At 42.7% G+C, this 14,230-nt stretch overlaps 2 protein-coding genes and 1 long non-coding RNA gene across 3 annotated transcripts in view; 1 reads left to right on the top strand and 2 right to left on the bottom strand.

Annotated features, from left to right (window-relative positions):
- Positions 1–2,070: 2,070 nt before the first annotated feature.
- LOC104128126 (glycerol-3-phosphate dehydrogenase [NAD(+)], cytoplasmic) lies at positions 2,071–12,346 on the top strand. Its single transcript, XM_009640855.2, has 7 exons — positions 2,071–2,711; positions 5,344–5,484; positions 6,854–6,992; positions 8,722–8,834; positions 10,377–10,610; positions 10,761–10,867; positions 12,206–12,346. Exons 1-7 carry the CDS (start codon positions 2,604–2,606, stop codon positions 12,300–12,302), a joined length of 939 nt encoding a protein of 312 aa, XP_009639150.1. The 5' UTR covers positions 2,071–2,603; the 3' UTR covers positions 12,303–12,346.
- On the bottom strand, positions 8,844–12,264 carry LOC118452507. The gene is made up of 3 exons (XR_004842291.1): positions 12,177–12,264; positions 10,692–10,841; positions 8,844–8,980 (listed from the first exon to the last, which is right to left on the bottom strand). It is a non-coding gene; the product is annotated as an uncharacterized LOC118452507 (long non-coding RNA).
- The window catches only part of LMLN (leishmanolysin like peptidase), a 19,716-nt gene continuing 17,813 nt past the window's right edge, over positions 12,328–14,230 (bottom strand). Inside the window, exons 16-17 of the mRNA XM_035896346.1 lie at positions 13,989–14,150; positions 12,328–12,384 (exon numbers count right to left, since the gene is read on the bottom strand). Coding sequence (XP_035752239.1) covers positions 14,032–14,150 — 119 coding nt within the window. The 3' untranslated portion in view covers positions 12,328–12,384; positions 13,989–14,031. The remainder of the gene's footprint in view (positions 12,385–13,988; positions 14,151–14,230) is intronic.

Here is a 14,230-nt window from a genome sequence, read left to right as displayed (position 1 = left end):
GGTTGGGGAAGAGACCTGCAACTGCTGAGGTCTTTAAGACCTCCTCGGAAAAACAATTAGGAACAGCATAGCTGGGGTTGGACTAGATGACCTCTAGGGGTCCCTTCCAACCCAAACCATTCTATGATTCTATGATAACTATATCTGGCTGCCCGTTGTATAGGGCAGGGACTAGCTGCTTCATGGGGTCGGTTAAGCTCTCCTTTTCACCAGAGCTGCTGTACGCCACAAACACTTCCATGTTCGCATATGTAAATAACAGGTCTTATTTGAGTTATTCTACATCAAAGCTTTCTCATTATACTGATAGAAAATCTCCAGATAAAAGCTTTCTTTTTCTTAGCAACATGTAAATCACTTCTAACATTAATTAACATAATTGGGGGGAAAAAAACCTGATTGGCAGTTTTCACTTACTTATAAAAATTATCTAAGTGGAGTTCTCTGCCTTTTATTTATCTTCACTAAATTGAGTTTTGGAGAAAATAAAACCATGGAAAAGTCTTTATATGTGAGCAACATCCTTGGTTTGTTTGCATAAGCAGCCCCCTTCTGCCACATCTGTGTAGTCTACCGAACGCCGCCTTCACAGACAAAGCAATTCTTCTTCCCAAGGCAGATCAGCGGGAACTGAATTTTAAATGGACTAAGTCAAACAGAGCATCAGGTTTTGAACTGTTTGATGGTTTTGTGGGGAGGTATTTTTCCTGATGACCACTCAATGCCTTTTAAATGTTAAACCCTTTCTCCCCCAAATCCCCATTTATCTAAAGAGAAAGCAAAGAAAAATACTCTCATTTATGGAACTACCTTTACGCCTGAGATTCCTATTGACAAGATATTGGTGAAGTTAAGTACTTGGGTGCAACACCCAAGCAAGGTAGTAATGACAGCTCTGCTGGAAGATCAGACTTATCTATTGAGAGTTGCGAGTCCCATTCAGGATTTCAGAGGTTAGAGCTGGAATCTGCATCTTTCAGCAGAAAATCATATGAGACTCCAGTTGGAGTCTCCAGCACAACCTGGGCAATGAATCAGGTTTATCCATCAAAACAACTTCTCTTCTTAATACACATTTCTGTGCTGAGCCACAGTCATCCTCAGCTCAGGCCTTCATTGTGCTCTCTCTTGATAGCAGGGCAAGAGAACCAATATATAAGTCATTTTAAAGATGATATTTCTCTTACAATAAAGGTTCACCCCCAAACCAAACATTGCCCTACATATTTTAAAGGGCCAAACCCAGGCATCCATTTTTAGAAAGAATGCACTACGGCAGCTCAGGATACCGTATGCAGTCAACACTGAGCAAAGTGAAACCTGATCTCAGTAGGATTTCTTTATCGTTAAAGGTTAAGATGAAGCCCTTATTCTTTTATTACTTATTGAGCAATTCAGCCTTCTGCAAACCTGTTACATCAAAAATATGGTTCAGCCAAGGAGAGCCAGTTACAACGTGGTTTCCCTTTGGACCATCGACAGCACAGACCTACCAGGACTTTGTCTTGGATTTACCTGAAGCCTTTATCAGTTCCAGAGAACATACCACAGCTAAACCCTGTTTACGCTCCTCACGACGGGCATGTTACAAGTGGGTCACAGGACAAGAACGTTGCAACCGCAGCTCCCTTTCAGTTGTGTTAGTAAACCAGCCAGTACTTGGAAGATTAAAGTAGCATTAAAATGGAAAGAGGGAAGAGAGGAGTAAAAATAATCACCCCTCCTTCCCATATAATTGAAAGTGCATTAAGCAATACTTCCAATATTTTCTGCAGCGTTTTTCATTCCCTCGTGCCCAGAAAATAAGTGAACGTTTGCAAGGCTGCAGTGGTGGATAGGGAAATAAAATTATTGTTTAAACTGAGATTAAAAAATGCTCAGCATGACTGAAGAAGAGTAAACCAGATAGTTAAAATATCCTTAGGCTTGCAACTGTTACAGAACCTGTTACAGTGATAATTAGAACAATAAATAAAGAGAAACCATTGGGTTGAAGGTTTTGGTTGGTTGGTTTGTTTTTTAAGAAAAGAACAATTTCTGAGGATTTAGCTCTTACATAAAATCCTTATTGCAACTGTTTGGTTATTGGTAGGAAAGTGGGATGCATCTATTTTAGATGAGATGCACAAAGACTGTCACAGCAAGATCGTTCAGCAGTGCTTTGCTACCTGGATTATTTTATATTTGCTGGTCTTTAGAGAAAAAGAATTATCCGAGGAGCAAGAGAGATTTTAATCCCAGATACTGTATTTTTAATGCTCTTGATGGTACATCGCATTCCCACTCTATAATCCTTGATATGACTTCAGTTCCCTTATTACAGTTACGTTTTCTGGTTCTACTTCCTGTGTTTTTAAACTGAGGGGGTTTTGATGCAGGGTAACGGATAAAGCTTTCTGATAAATGTAGCAAGCACCTGAACAGCTTTATAGCACAGGCCTTTTATGAGTTTGTTTAAAGTAATTTGTGTTTCCAATTCAAAATAAAACTATTTGTTTCCTATTAGTTATTTCAATTCTTTTTCTTTTTAAAGGGGATCGGCCATAGCAAGAATCGTTGGCAAAAATGTCCAGAAGTCCAACAGATTTGATCCTACTGTCAAGATGTGGGTATTCGAAGAGATCATCAATGGAAGAAAACTCTCAGAAATAATCAACCAGGAACATGAAAATGTTAAATATCTGCCTGGATACAAGATACCCAAAAATGTGGTAAGTTGAAAAAAAAAAAAAAATCACTGAAATATTGTTATTTTTTTATAAAGGAGGCAACATCTGGCAAAATTAAAATTAGGAAGTGATTTACTGCTTCATTCTGTTTTGCCACCATGACTTCTGCTTGTCTCCTATGTCACACGCAACTTCAAACACCCAACTGTGTCAGGTGCTGGTAATGCACCCTCCTCCTCTCCGGCAGAAATCAGCAGAACTCTAGAAATGGCAGGCAGAGATCTGTCTACACAGAGCTGAGCTATTTCAAACCCACAGCATCTTCTGGAAAAAAAAAGGAAAGCTACTGCTTTCCCTTCTTCTAAAAAAGAAATCAATAGCACAGCTAACAGCTGTGGATTACAAGACGACGAATGAGCTATCGGCTCATGGGTGCTTTCAGGATAGCAACACACTGCTATAATTAATAATGCTGTAGATTCCACCAAAAATACATATTTCATGGACATTTAAAATAACAAATTTGCATCTCTACTTAAGTTAATCAGCTTAGATAATTTATTGCTACTAAAGCAAGCAAGGTGAGGGGTTTTGGCTGTTCAAGATTTTGCCAAATGCCACTTTTGTGAATTAAATGCCATTTTTGTGAATTGAAGAAAGTAGCACCATGTTTCTGGAACAGTTGCAGTTGTAAAAGGAAGTGAAGATGCTGCACGTGGTGGGTCTCCTTGCTTGGAGCATGGTTATATTTAGTACTCCATTTAGTGCTGTGATTGCATGTTTGCACTTCCATGGTTTGAACTTGGCACACAGTTCTCCTGGGTTAGAACTGACTTGTCACTGTTATTTTTACAACCCTCGAGCAGATCAACAGGCTTGTCATCATGACTTGAGATCAGCCTCATCCTGTCTATAGCAAAGTCTGAGGCTTTACCAGCAGAAATCAGCTGGTTTGCAGTAAAGCCTGGAGGGACTCTCATGTCTTCATCTCCAGCTGAAGAAAAAAACCCCACCACCCTGATTTTTTTCTTGTATTGCTCTGCAACATTTTGGCGAGACAGGAACACTGGCTGTAGAGCACTGCCAGCCTCTTCCCCACTCCCGCTTTGCTGTTTTCCGGAGAAGCAGCCTTTCTGGCAGCAGTTCTGGTTCTCCCGCTGTAAGTCCCGCTTGTTCTAAGGCGGAGTGCTCCAAGGCTACGTCCAAGGGCAACGCTCGCTCTGATTGTAAACTGCTGGTGATAGCAGGCTCAAATTCACCTGTGTCGCCTCTGTAGCCTGGCTTGAATTGTTGTTCGGAGTAGCACTAGCATTTGGAGGAAGATACAGCTTGCCGGTTATTATGCTGTTGTATAGGTTTTCGTAACTGTTGGTCAAGTTACTAAATATTTAAAACAAAGACACATACCCCCCAAAGATTATGATGATAATCTCTGCCTTTTGATATAGTTTATTCACAGAATCACAGAATCGTAAGGGTTGGAAGGGACCTCAGGAGATCATCTAGTCCAACCCCCCTGCTAAAGCAGGCTCACCTAGAGCATGCTACACAGGACTTCATCCAGGCGGGCTTTGAATATCTCCAGAGAAGGAGACTCCACAACCTCCCTGGGCAGCCTGTTCCAGTGCTCTGCCACCCTCAGAGTGAAGAAGTTCTTCCTCATATTCAACTGAAACCTCTCGTGTTTCAGTTTGCATCCATTGCCCCTAGTCCTGTCGCTGGACACCACTGCAAACAGACTGCTTCCGTCCTCTTGACTTCCGCCCTTAAGATATTTGTATGCGTTGATGAGATCCCCTCTCAGTCTTCTCTTCTTCAGGCTGAACAAGCCCAACTCTCTCAGCCTTTCCTCGTAGGGGAGATGCTCCAGTCCCTTTATCATTCTAGTAGCTCTCCTCTGGACTCTTTCTAGGAGTTCCTCGTCTTTCTTGAACTGGGGAGCCCAGAACTGGACACAGTACTCCAGGTGGGGTCTCACCAGGGCAGAGTAGAGGGGGAGGAGAACCTCCCTCGACCTGCTGGCCACACTCCTCTTAATACACCCCAGGATACCATTGGCCTTCTTGGCAACAAGGGCACATTGCTGGCTCATGGTCAGCTTATTGTCCACCAGGACTCCCAGGTCCCTCTCAGCAGAGGTGGCATTGCTCAAGGAACAACGTCAGGGCCGATCCTGTTCAGCATCAGCATTTCCCCTTGGTGAATCCGTGCTGGGTACTCCTGATGATCTTTTTGTCGTCCACTTGCTTGGAGAGGACACTGAGTAACTCTCAGCTGGTGACCTATGGAAACCAAAGACTGCCACAAGAGGTTCTGTCTCACCACCCCAGTTTGTTCCTGTGCTCCCCAGTGCTACCACTCATTCCAGAAGAACCAGGATGGTGCAAGTTTAGAAAAAAAATCATCTTCCTCAGATAATCCACACAGGGCTGGGATGGGAGGGAAGTAAAAAATAATTTTTTTTAAAAAATCCAGACCTAAAAAAAGTTAGGCTGCTTTGGATACTTCAGAAAATTGCTGCAGTTGCTCACATGAAGATCTAGCAGCTACAAAAGAGTGCCAGTTAAAATTAAGGACATTTGCAACGCATCTGCAATGGCTTCAGCACATTGGTATCTTGCAAGGTGTGAGGATTCCTACCTGGGGCTCATTTCAGTTGTCACTCTTGTCCCAGGTGGCTGTACCAGACGTGGTTGAAGCAACAAATGGGGCAGACATTTTAATGTTTGTTCTGCCACATCAATTCCTTGGACGAATCTGCGAGCAGATTGCAGGCCAGATAAAGCCTGGGGCATTCGGGATTTCACTGATCAAGGTAAGTCATCATCTCCACAAGGCTCAGTCCATACAAAGTAAGCAAATATCTCCCACCTAAGGGGAGAAGCTCAAATCCTCAGCTGCATGTTCTGCATAAACACAAGCACTTCTTTCTGCAAGAGCTAAAACTTACCCAGCCACTGCCAGCCCTTCTGCTGCTCATGTGGCCACAGAGAGGAAAGGATGGGGCAACCCATCCGGGCTAAGAGTAACTGTCTTTGCCAGCCATCTTTAGCCTGGATGGGTTCCCACTTGGACCAGCACGGAGCTGAAAATGGGCAGAGAGAGGGCTACATACGCTGTTGCTGCCGCCAGAAAAAAATACTCATCAGACTACAGCCTCAATTAACTCTTAACTGGAAAGAGCGCTGCGTTGAAGTGCCTCTTCCAAGTATATGCTAAAGCTGTTCTTGGCAGCATTAAACTGGTACAGTAACACTAATGACTAATTTTGTAGAATGGAGGCAATTTCAATCTGGCATGAATTGAGGAATCTCTTTTTAAGGTTAGAGGTACCAGATTATCATAATCTTAAATTAATATTTTAAGAGAATCTCAAACTCAGAGGCAAGCATAAGAATATAGTCTACTGCTTCTTCTATTGCTTCCATTGCAGGAAATATTCCATTTCAAATTGAGGTCATCTAGCCCAACCCCCCTGCAGTGAGCAGGGACCCCAACCCCCCTCCAGAGATCAGGTTGCTCAGAGCCCCGTCCAACTTGGCCTTGAATGTTTCCAGGGATGGGGCCTCCACTACCTCTCTGGGCAACCTGTTCCAGTGTTTCACCACCCTCATTGTAAAGAATTTCTTCCTTATATCTAGTCTAAACCTCCCCTGGTTTAGTTTAAAACCATTACCCCTTGTCCTGTCACATTATCTGATAAGCAGCAGTACACAGAGGAGAGGAAGGTGGGAGAGGAAGGAAGTTCCTGCAAATTTACTTCTTTCTTTAGCTCAACCCCCCCCAGGCAGTTCAGTATGTTCCTTAATACCAATGAAGCACTCAGATTAATACTTAGATCTTGCAAAAAAGCCACTGCTTGTAGGCTTAATTTTAAAAGTCTGGTTCTGTACTACAAGAGTTTAACACAAAGGAAAAATACTGCGTCAAAGAAAGCCTCAGGCCAGCAGCACTGGATGCGAGGCCTCTTGCAGGGTTACCTTCTCCCTGAACTTGCTTTGAATTCACAGTTATCAAAGTACAGACCCAGAGCGTTTGTATTAATGGCTAATGCTAGTGAATATAAGACCCAAATCCTTCCAATTAAAACCTGAGAGCTGCAGGCAATAGGACACATTCTGCTTTACCAGTGCTGTCATTTTCCTATTCTAATAACTTGGCTTTGACTATTGTCTTTTATTCAGGGGATCAATGAGAGTCCTGACGGCCTCAAGCTCATATCCGACCTCATTCGAGAGAAACTGAAAATAGAGATCAGTGTGCTTATGGGAGCCAACATAGCCAAAGAAGTGGCTGATGAGCAGTTCTGTGAAACCACCATTGGTAACTACTGCAAAGAGCAAACCGGAGCCACGAGTTGTGGTTTAACATCACCTGTGGCAAGGGGATAACCTCTGCAGGTAGCAGGGGGATGCAATGCGTCCCCTGTCATTCCCAAGACCGGTGCCTGCTGAGCTCCTTCAGGGGGGCAGTGTGATTTCCAGGGAGTTTGGTGCTGGCAGGATCAGATCCAAACCGATTGCGGGTTTCAGTGCTGAGAGCTAATTTAATCCATTAAAAAAATTACAGCTTAATCCTGTTTCTGTAGGAGCTGGCAAGAGCCACCTTTTGTGTCTGTACAGCTCAACACTGAGTACATTGGCGGTCTAGAGGGAGAGGTGCAATCAGAAGCTCATATGGGCTCATGCTCCCTGAGGTGTATTTCTCCATCTTCAAACGTCTTGGTTTAAAAACAAACAAACAACCCAAAGAACAACAAAAAAGCCCCAAACCCCAGTAACATTCTGTTCCTCCCTCCCATTCAGACTGCTTGCCAAGATGTAGCCACAGATTGTCCCAGAACTGACTGGGTCTGACCTGACTTGGAAAGTTCAGCTGGTAGTTTTTAAAACCTATTGATTTTTAAAGTCAGCAGAAATTAAAGTTACATCCTTCCATAGCTAGGGAAGACAAAAAAAATAATTGTTGCACTACTGTTCCTTTACCTTGCAAAGGTTACAGTCATAGTTAAAACCATACCAGCTGGGCATTTCTTGCTGGCAGTGACTAGGCACAAGTAGGACTAGACATGATTAGGAGAGTCGAGCAATATTCATTTTCTCAGGGGGAATTTAGCTTCTGCTGGCCCAGTCTGAAGCCATGCTATGGTGATGATGGTGCAAAGAGATTTGTCCCCTGCTTTTGTCCTTGTGGAAAGCCAGATAGCCCAGAAACAGCCACCTCAAAGAGACTGGGTATATCCCCCAACATCAATTGTTGTGAAGGATGAGAAGCAAACCCAAAGTTTCTCGTGAGATGGGGCAGAAGCCCCACAGCTACTAGAGTGCTATTGCCCAGGCTCTTTAATACTCAAGACCACTGAATGCCCAGAACCCCTCCTGGGAGCAACAGCTGGAAAATGCTATAGCTCCTCACTGCTGAGCTCTCCCTGAAGGAAAAGAAGTTGCCTCATATAGAAACAAAGTGAAACTCCATTTGGAAGTCCTTGCCCAGCTGGCTACCTTTCCTCTCAGTGCCTAGGGCGAGCACTGTAATGACACGATACACGACCTCTGTAGAATTGGTTACAAAAATGTTCAAGCAAGTGCCAACGTTCAACCTCATCATTTGTGGATCTTCCAGTAATTGGGAATTGATTGGGCTTTAATCATTTACACCCCATAATAATACTTAAGAATTATACCGGTTTATATTTTCAAAGCAGCAATTACACCGTTGTGGTGTACAAAGCAATTTGTAAGTATTCTCTTTTGCCAGGTTTGTGGTTATACAAGCTTTCTTTGGCAGAAAGCGGCACTAGGCGCTACCTACTTCTAAGCTCTTTAAAGTGTTATTAAGCGATGCCCGATCAATGCCCTGGGACTTGCATATGTTAAACACTGGCGTCCAGCAGCAGGAAACGTTGTCACACAAATCTCTTGTTTAGCAACGCCCAGTTACTGGGACCACAAATCCTGAAGTGGCCCCTGGGACTTTATTTCAGGTTTCAGTTCATTGTGCTCACTCTGAAACATTGCAAAAACGCTCTGACTTTCGTCCTTTCTTCCCACAGGGTGCAAAAACGAAAGACAAGGGGAGATCTTTAAAGAATTAATGCAGACCCCTAATTTCAGGATTACCGTGGTGCTTGACTCTGATACAGTGGAGATTTGTGGAGCCTTAAAAGTGAGTGATTTTTAAACCAAAATGGTTTTTTTAGGGCCAAATTCTACCCTCACCTGAGTCTTCTGTAAGCCACAGGGTCTAACATGAGTCATGCCACCATATGATGAGTGAGCACAGATGAGATGTTCGTGTGCCAATTTTCCAATCTGTTTTAAAAGGGAAAATTTGGTTAAAAACATAACTGTTGGCAAAGCATTTCAAAACAGTTGTATTTTTATCTTTATTTAACCAGAGGCACCTCTGCTTCTGAGGGTAGAATTTAGCCTGCTGTATTTTCTTGTCTGCATGATGTAAGCACATGCAACGAAGACTCTTACTACATATAGTAGCTTCCACCAGTAACTTATTTCCATGGTTCAAGTAGTAACCTGCTAGAAAGTTTGCATCAGAAGCAACAGATGCTCTGTGTTGGCAGCACGGCTGTGTGGCATTCAGCGACGCCCACGTCAACATCCCAGGCTGGATCAGTGGCGATACCAAAATCACCAAGTTTCCAATGAGAGGGCACTTGAGTGAGATTCAGAGTTTGTTTTTAAATGTGCCAAAAGCGACTCCAGCTCATGATCCTTTGTACTTTTTTATACATTCAATCATTTGTTTTTCCTTCACCTTTCCTTGGAGGAGGGGGAATTACTGGCTAGGGAAGAATTGCTCCTGTTTAATCTTACAGACAAAAAGAAAAGTTCCGTTACTTACAAAACCAAGTACTCCCAGATTTTGCTTTTGGCCACAGACTGAAACTGGGGGCGGGCACAGAGGGGAGAGAGGTTGTTTCTGTTTTGTGGGAAATCTTTGCTGCTTGAAATCTTGAAATCATTGCTTTGGCATTGCCTTTGCTAAAAAAAAAAAAAAATCTGCACTGGGGCACGTGCGTGTCTGGCACAAACACTTCAGTGGCAGAACTAGGTGACATATTACTCCTATACAGTGAACTACACTTATTTAGGGACTTTTTAGAGGCTGAGAATTGGGAGGTGGGAAAGGAGGTGTGTAGGACAATGGTGAGGAGTTGTGAAGATGCTTAGGATCCCAAGAGATTTGTTTAGAGAGGGCAGTTCTACTGACCATTTTTGCAGGGAAACCCAAAATTGCAGCATCAGTACATAGAACCTATGTCTGTTTAAATTGGAGACCCACCAAGAAACCCTGGAAAGACATGGCTCCGTGTGGGATTAGATAGTTAAAACCGAAAAGACAGCGAGTTCTGATGTGGAAATAGCAGAAAAACAAAACATTAATTGCATACACACTACATGATTGCAATATTACCATCTTAAATAAGCTGCTTTGATTTTTGCCTACGGGAATAGCAGAGGATACTTTATAATAGTCTTCTAAAAGCCCAGCCACTTTTGTTCAACAGTAGTTGGCTGTCTGCCTCTTTGAAACATAAACTCAGGGCCATTGGAAATTGAACCTTCTTCCAGTCAATGGGGTGAAGACCGATTTGTAGGGTTCTCTTAAGTGTGCACTGAGCTTTATGAACCACACGTCTTGCCTGACCGTTTCCTTTCCTCCTCTATATTTCACACAAAACTGTAGAACATCGTAGCAGTGGGAGCTGGGTTCTGCGACGGACTGGATTTTGGCGATAACACCAAAGCAGCAGTTATACGCTTGGGCCTTATGGAAATGGTGGCCTTTGCCAAGATGTTCTGCAGGGGACCGGTATCAATCGCCACTTTTCTGGAAAGCTGTGGGGTGGCTGATCTAATCACTACCTGCTACGGGGGACGCAACAGGAAAGTAGCAGAAGCCTTTGCTCGCACAGGAAAAGTAAGGCGGATTTTGAAATATTTTACACTAACGCATAAAGAAATCCTTCTGTGTTTTACAAAGGCATCGTTAGCTGTTTACCTTCTTGATAACTGCTGGTATTGCAGCGGTATCCCCTCTGATCCAAGTAATCAGTCTCCTCTCTTCTAGTCCATTGAGGAACTGGAAAATGAGTTGCTGAACGGACAAAAGCTGCAAGGACCTCAGACCTCGGCCGAAGTCTACAAGATTCTGAAACAGAAAAATATGCTTGATAAGTGAGTGCTTTGATTTTTAAAAACCCAACTGAATCAACAACAAATTATGAGTGATTCATAATCTCCTTAATGGTACTTGAGTTTAATTATCTTGTCCATTTCTGCAACAACTGTTTTATACATCTTGAGCCACCATTAGAGCTCACTTCGCCTGATTTCTCATTACCACAGTCAGTAGATTGGAATGAAGCCTAAACAGCATTAGGAAAAACAAGCCACAGACATACAGGAAACAAATGAACAAAAAATAATCCAAAGGAGGTACCCAGACATCCCTCTCCCCCTAAACAAGACTGAAGGCTGTACGCAGAGTCTGCTTGCAAACACGGTCTGTGGGTGAGAGGGTTTCTTCTTCTCAGTACCTCACCGTTACAGCCTGCAGCAACACTGCTCTCCCTGCAGATGTTAACTAGGTTATCTCACAATAAAATTCAGGAGCATACTCCTGAACAAAAGTTTTTTATATGCATTGAATAGGTAATACGTGCTGGTATCTATGCTTTAGTGCCACAAATAACGCTGAGGTAAAAAGTACTTCTAACCGTTTGGGATGATGTAAGATTATTTACTATTTGAAACCTTTGTCTCAGCTTACACGATAGAAAAGCTAAACTCCCCTCCATCCCATTCCCTCTTGTACACGAGCAGTACTGAGAGGTCAAACACTGCTAAATGAATGCTTTTTTAAAAACCTACTAAAATTATAACAAATATAGAAGATTTGAGTGGCGTTATCTTTCAAAAAATGAGAGAGATAAAAGAAAAGCTCATTTTGACAGGATGTGAACTTTAAATCAAAACTTGATCTAATAAGTATCCTGTAATTGCACTTAGTTACACACTCGGCTCCAAGTCATTCAGTGGACTCATTTTTTATCGCATAATGGCTAAGGTGACAGCTTGCAGAAGGAAAAGAGCCCTTTAAGCCAGGAAAAGAAAATCATTAGACATTTTCGTTCTTTTTAGCCTTTTAGATATCAGTAAAGAATGCAAATAATACCATAAAGAATGCAAATAATATAAGCATTTTGCACACAGGAGGAAAAAGAAGATATGCAATTCAAAATTTTTTGTAAGTAAGAAATATTGGACAGCAATTTTGTCTCCAGAACAGCTCTTCTCTGCTGTCGCCCCCAAGAATTGACCCCAGCTCCTCTTAATTGCCCTGGATAGTCTTCCAATAAAGGCACCTCCAAGTTCAAATTATATCATAAAGAGAGAAAAAAATTCTGCTTTCCTTTTAATGCAACAAAAAATATTTTTTCCCCGTTATAAATGGAATGGAAATGTTTATATAAGCTTTAAAAACCTATTTTCATTGCTATGCACTTCTTTTAGGTTTCCATTATTTACAACCATCTACAGGATCTGCTACGAGGGTCAATCGATCCACGATTTCATCGCGTGCCTGCAGAACCACCCAGAGCACATTTAGAGATCCGCTCTCCTCGCCTGCTCGCATCCTCATCTTCCCACGGCAAATAAAAGTAGAGAAACAGGCTGTGTGACACCACTTGCTGTGAAAGCAACAAAGAATGTATTTCAGTATCCTCGTTCTGGGGGTAAAAAAAACTGCCTGCCTTTAATTTCAACATTATACCCAAGGAACAGGAAATGAATGTAAAATTTAACAGCATTTGATTTGAGTTAGTAACGTGGGCATTTCCCTTGGATTGCTTTCTTGTTGACCAAAACCAGTTCCCCTTGTAATTTCTGTAACAAGAGCTCAATCCAGCTCACGTGAACCTCAACGTTCTGCCTACTGATAGCACTTACGGAAGAGCACAAGATGCCAAAAAATTGAAGAACTCATCCAAACAGAAGAATTAGAATTTAAAAAGCAAAAAAAAAAAAAAGAAAGAAAGGAAAGAAAAAAGGTCTGACAGCAATAAGATGCAATCATGTGGGCAAATGTTGGGTTTCCATAATTCCACTCAAACACAAATAACATTTTGTATTTTGTGACGTTTAGTCCTTCCTTGATTTCATTTCCCAGTGTAAGCCTCTTTGGAAAAATAGGTATTGTTGCTGTGCTCAGGCACACATGGATGTTCAGCAGATGTATAAATAAAACAGCTTAAGGGGCAGGGGGACAGAGAAAGAATGGGGCTTGGGGGGAGGGAGGTGTTTTGCTTGTTTCAAGTTCAGGATGCTAGGAATCCTCAGTAGTTGTCCAACCCTCGTTAAACTTACTGTATTCTGTTGGAACACAGAAAAAAAAAAAATTGGAATAGCCAAACACGCTTATGTTAGCGTCAGGGTCTCTCAGCAAGTCACAGTCATCAGCTGGTGCAGGCTGAGAGGGGAGAACTGGAGGCTGAGGAGGAGGATGTACGCAGGGCCCGGCTTGCGCAACGCTGCTGGTTTGAGGCCGTAACATGTAACAGTGCCAACCCGCCGGTGACACTTGACTTTTTATACATGCACAAAAACAACCGCTCTAGACGCACAGAAATCCTGCAAAATTGCATTTGAAACGGAGCTGCATTTGAACTCCACGGGGAAACACCCCTGGCCGGACACCAGCGCAGCTCCCTGAGCTGTCCCAACTGCAGCCTCGTGCCCCGATCCTGCTGGAGCTTAAGCAACGCATCTCATACTCCAGAAGAGCGAGCGAGTGCTATCTACTTCTGAATTTTAAACACAAACTGGTTCATATACCAGTGGGGTTTTATTTTGCTACCAATGGCATTAATTTTAGAAACATAAAAGTTTTTAAACCTTATAGCTATACTCGGGTAACTTTACATACCTGGTATTTTTCAGAGTTAAAGCCACCTACGACATGAACAGGGGCACATTTTATAAGATTTAATACCCTTTCAAAAGACTATCTAGAGACAAGGCAAGCAAAAAAGAAGAGTAACCTACTTTGGCTTTGCTTTATCTGATTTTCCGAAATAGCAGAGAGGAAGGCAAGTGGGTTTCTTAAATCCCTCTATGTATTCGCTGAGATAGTACCTGGGGGTGGGGGGAGAAAAGAGCTAGAATATAAAATAGTTTCCACGCTGCATTTCAGAGGAAAGTTGTTACGTCTTTCACATTTATCAGGTAAAATAAATATATATATTTAAAAAAATGTATTGTCATTATAAATATATTGTAAACCCCTCAGTCTCACAGTGAGCAAAGTGGCTCGGGTACCAGAACAGGCGGCTGCAGCATCACTGCTCCCTGCTCAGCTTCCCCAGCTCCCAGTCCAGTCTCAGCCGAGGGCTCGGGGCTCCGCGGGGCAACACCAGCGTTCCTCCTCCAGCTGGCATGGGAATCGTGCGGCCAAACCCTTTACACAAAACAGGGAATTAGGATCTTCCATTTCAAGTGGAAAACATAGACTTCGATATTGCGTGATTTTTAAGCATC

This window comes from Egretta garzetta, unplaced genomic scaffold (assembly GCF_000687185.1).
Source record: "Egretta garzetta isolate BGI_Z169 unplaced genomic scaffold, ASM68718v1 scaffold326, whole genome shotgun sequence".
Lineage (NCBI taxonomy): Eukaryota > Metazoa > Chordata > Aves > Pelecaniformes > Ardeidae > Egretta > Egretta garzetta.
The sequence above is the reverse complement of the archived record's forward strand: the minus strand, read 5'-3'. Positions and strand labels throughout refer to the sequence as shown.

Bases quoted from the DNA above. Each gene is read 5' to 3' on its own strand.
- LOC104128126 (XM_009640855.2), top strand. From the start codon at position 2,604: ATGTGGGTATTCGAAGAGATCATCAATGGAAGAAAACTCTCAGAAATA. The intron at 8,835-10,376 runs GTGAGTGATTTT...ACAAAACTGTAG, and splicing joins AGATTTGTGGAGCCTTAAAA to AACATCGTAGCAGTGGGAGC. The intron at 10,611-10,760 runs GTAAGGCGGATT...CCTCTCTTCTAG, and splicing joins CCTTTGCTCGCACAGGAAAA to TCCATTGAGGAACTGGAAAA.